The 2,500-nt window shown below is 46.0% G+C and overlaps 1 protein-coding gene across 1 annotated transcript in view; it reads right to left on the bottom strand.

Moving 5' to 3' along the window:
- The window catches only part of LOC122265236 (uncharacterized), a 2,794-nt gene extending 938 nt beyond the window's left edge, over positions 1 to 1,856 (bottom strand). Inside the window, exons 1-2 of the mRNA XM_043034441.2 lie at positions 1,730 to 1,856; positions 1 to 1,248 (exon numbers count right to left, since the gene is read on the bottom strand). The exon at positions 1 to 1,248 is cut by the window's left edge and continues 938 nt beyond it. Of these exons, the coding sequence (XP_042890375.2) occupies positions 1 to 1,248; positions 1,730 to 1,744 (1,263 nt within the window). The 5' untranslated portion in view covers positions 1,745 to 1,856. The remainder of the gene's footprint in view (positions 1,249 to 1,729) is intronic.
- Between the last annotated feature and the right edge of the window lie 644 nt (positions 1,857 to 2,500).

Here is a 2,500-nt window from a genome sequence, read left to right as displayed (position 1 = left end):
TGCGTGGGGAAAGGATATCACACCGGGGGTATAAGGGGCGTGGGGAAAAGGTATCACACCTGGGGCATAAGGGGGGTGGGGAAAGTGTATCACACCTGGATTATAAGGGCCGTGAGATAAAGGTATCGGAGCTAGAGAAGGGCCGTGGGAGAAAGGTATCGGACCTAGAGAAGGGCCGTGGGAGAAAGGTATCGGACCTAGAGAAGGGCCGTGGGAGAAAGGTATCGGACCTAGAGAAGGGCCGTGGGAGAAAGGTATCGGAGCTAGAGAAGGGCCGTGGGAGAAAGGTATCGGACCTAGAGAAGGGCCGTGGGAGAAAGGTATCGGACCTAGAGAAGGGCCGTGGGAGAAAGGTATCGGAGCTAGAGAAGGGCCGTGGGAGAAAGGTATCGGAGCTAGAGAAGGGCCGTGGGAGAAAGGTATCGGAGCTAGAGAAGGGCCGTGGGAGAAAGGTATCGGAGCTAGAGAAGGGCCGTGGGATAAAGGTATCGGAGCTAGAGAAGGGCCGTGGGAGAAAGGTATCGGAGCTAGAGAAGGGCCGTGGGAGAAAGGTATCGGAGCTAGAGAAGGGCCGTGGGAGAAAGGTATCGGAGCTAGAGAAGGGCCATGGGAGAAAGGTATCGGAGCTAGAGAAGGGCCGTGGGAGAAAGGTATCGGAGCTAGAGAAGGGCCGTGGGATAAAGGTATCGGAGCTAGAGAAGGGCCGTGGGAGAAAGGTATCGGAGCTAGAGAAGGGCCGTGGGAGAAAGGTATCGGACCTAGAGTAGGGCCGTGGGAGAAAGGTATCGGAGCTAGAGAAGGGCCGTGGGCAAAGGGCATCGCACCCAAATGATAGGAAAAGGGTATCCCAGCTGGAGGATAATGGAAGTGAGGCATAGATACCATAGGTGGAGGAGGAGATATATGGGGCATAGAGATCACAGGTGGCGAATACTGTATATGGGGTAAGTGCGGAAATGGTGAAGGTGCGGGGGGCGCGAAGTGTGGGTAATGCGGGTGGAAGGGGCCATGATAAAGTGACAAGGGCACCTGCGGATGATGCTTAAATAAATATAAATGGTCATTGGGCGCGTGTCCGTGGTAAAAGCCCCCCCTTAAATAGGGAACGGGGGGTGGCCCAGAGACGTAGCTGTGAGGAGGCTCTGGAAGGATGCTGGGTCCGGCGCTGCTGTAAGGTAAAGCGTGGTAGCCTGGCTTGGCAGAGGGCGCAGCACGAGCGATGGCCAGGACCACCGATAGAATGGTAACCTGTAAAGAAAAGACACTGACAATGAGTTCATTCTTAGGAAAGTATAAACTCCCTCATAATGATTGCAGTTCCCGAGAAATTAATTGAAAATAATTGGAAAACACCAGATTAAAATGTCCAGGGAGAGAGTGGGTAAGAATGAGCATGAAAAATAAAGTCAAAAGCATATTCGGTGGAACTATCAAAAAAGAGCAGTAGTAGTAGTAGTATAGTAGTAACAAATTGAAGTCGAAAAAGAGCAATAATTTGTATTTCACCTGTGTTCTACCATGGTATTCTTTGATACCAAATACGAGTCCGATCCAGCAATCCGTTTAAGGGCTATTGTCTCAAAACAAACATTTTTCCTCTCTTGTTTGCGCCATTGGGATATTAGTAGTAAAGGCAATTTCAATGATGATGATAATGATAATAAAATTAATCATAACAAATAACATATTCTTGAAGGAGTTTGTTCTCTTTCATTACGAAGCAACTCACCGCCTTCAGCCCCATCCTGACAGCTAACGGAAGTTGGCTTCACTGATGAGCCTCTCTTTGCTTCTTGATTATATAGGAGCATCTTGCCACCTTGTTGACATATTGAAGGTAATCAAACTAACGCAAGATACAACAGAAAGGTAAATGACGCGTGTCTGGCTACGTACGTGATATTTCCCAAAATATTTAGGTATTTGGCACTTGGTAATGATGTATGCGCTTGAAAATGAAGCAATGTCAGAGGGTCACTCATTTAGGGACCCGTTTTAATTGGGTGGCCTTCTATATCAAATACTTTTCTTTCATTTGATAGGAGAATGTTTCTGGTGTTGTTGTGTTTGGTGATGCTGTCACAGATGTCATACTAAACAAGATATTTACTTTATTTCCTTTCTTTTTTTTCAAATTGCTTGACAAATAAAGCTGGATGCAGCTAGACCGAGACGATCTAACCGCATCCAGCTTAATACGGCATTTAGTTTGCAATAAGAGATTAATCACGATTTGTTTGTCATAAAAGTATTCTTTCCTTTCCACCTGTGTGGTGCTTCCTCCTCTTTCACTTTCGTTTCTTTACTTTCGAAGGATAACGAATGTACTTTTTATTTCTCTCTCTCGAACTCTACTACACCAAATATACAGTAAATATATAATAAGCTTTCTTTCTTTAACTTGGGAATAACACACACGCATAAACACACACATCTATCCATATCTATCTGCATTGGATTCCGGTTCCGTGGGTTGTTATTTTTTGTATTAGTAGATGTA

Source organism: Penaeus japonicus, unplaced genomic scaffold, assembly GCF_977035675.1.
Source record: "Penaeus japonicus unplaced genomic scaffold, GWHDUDI00000001_assembly GWHDUDI00000021, whole genome shotgun sequence".
Classification (NCBI taxonomy): domain Eukaryota; kingdom Metazoa; phylum Arthropoda; class Malacostraca; order Decapoda; family Penaeidae; genus Penaeus; species Penaeus japonicus.
The sequence above is the reverse complement of the archived record's forward strand: the minus strand, read 5'-3'. Positions and strand labels throughout refer to the sequence as shown.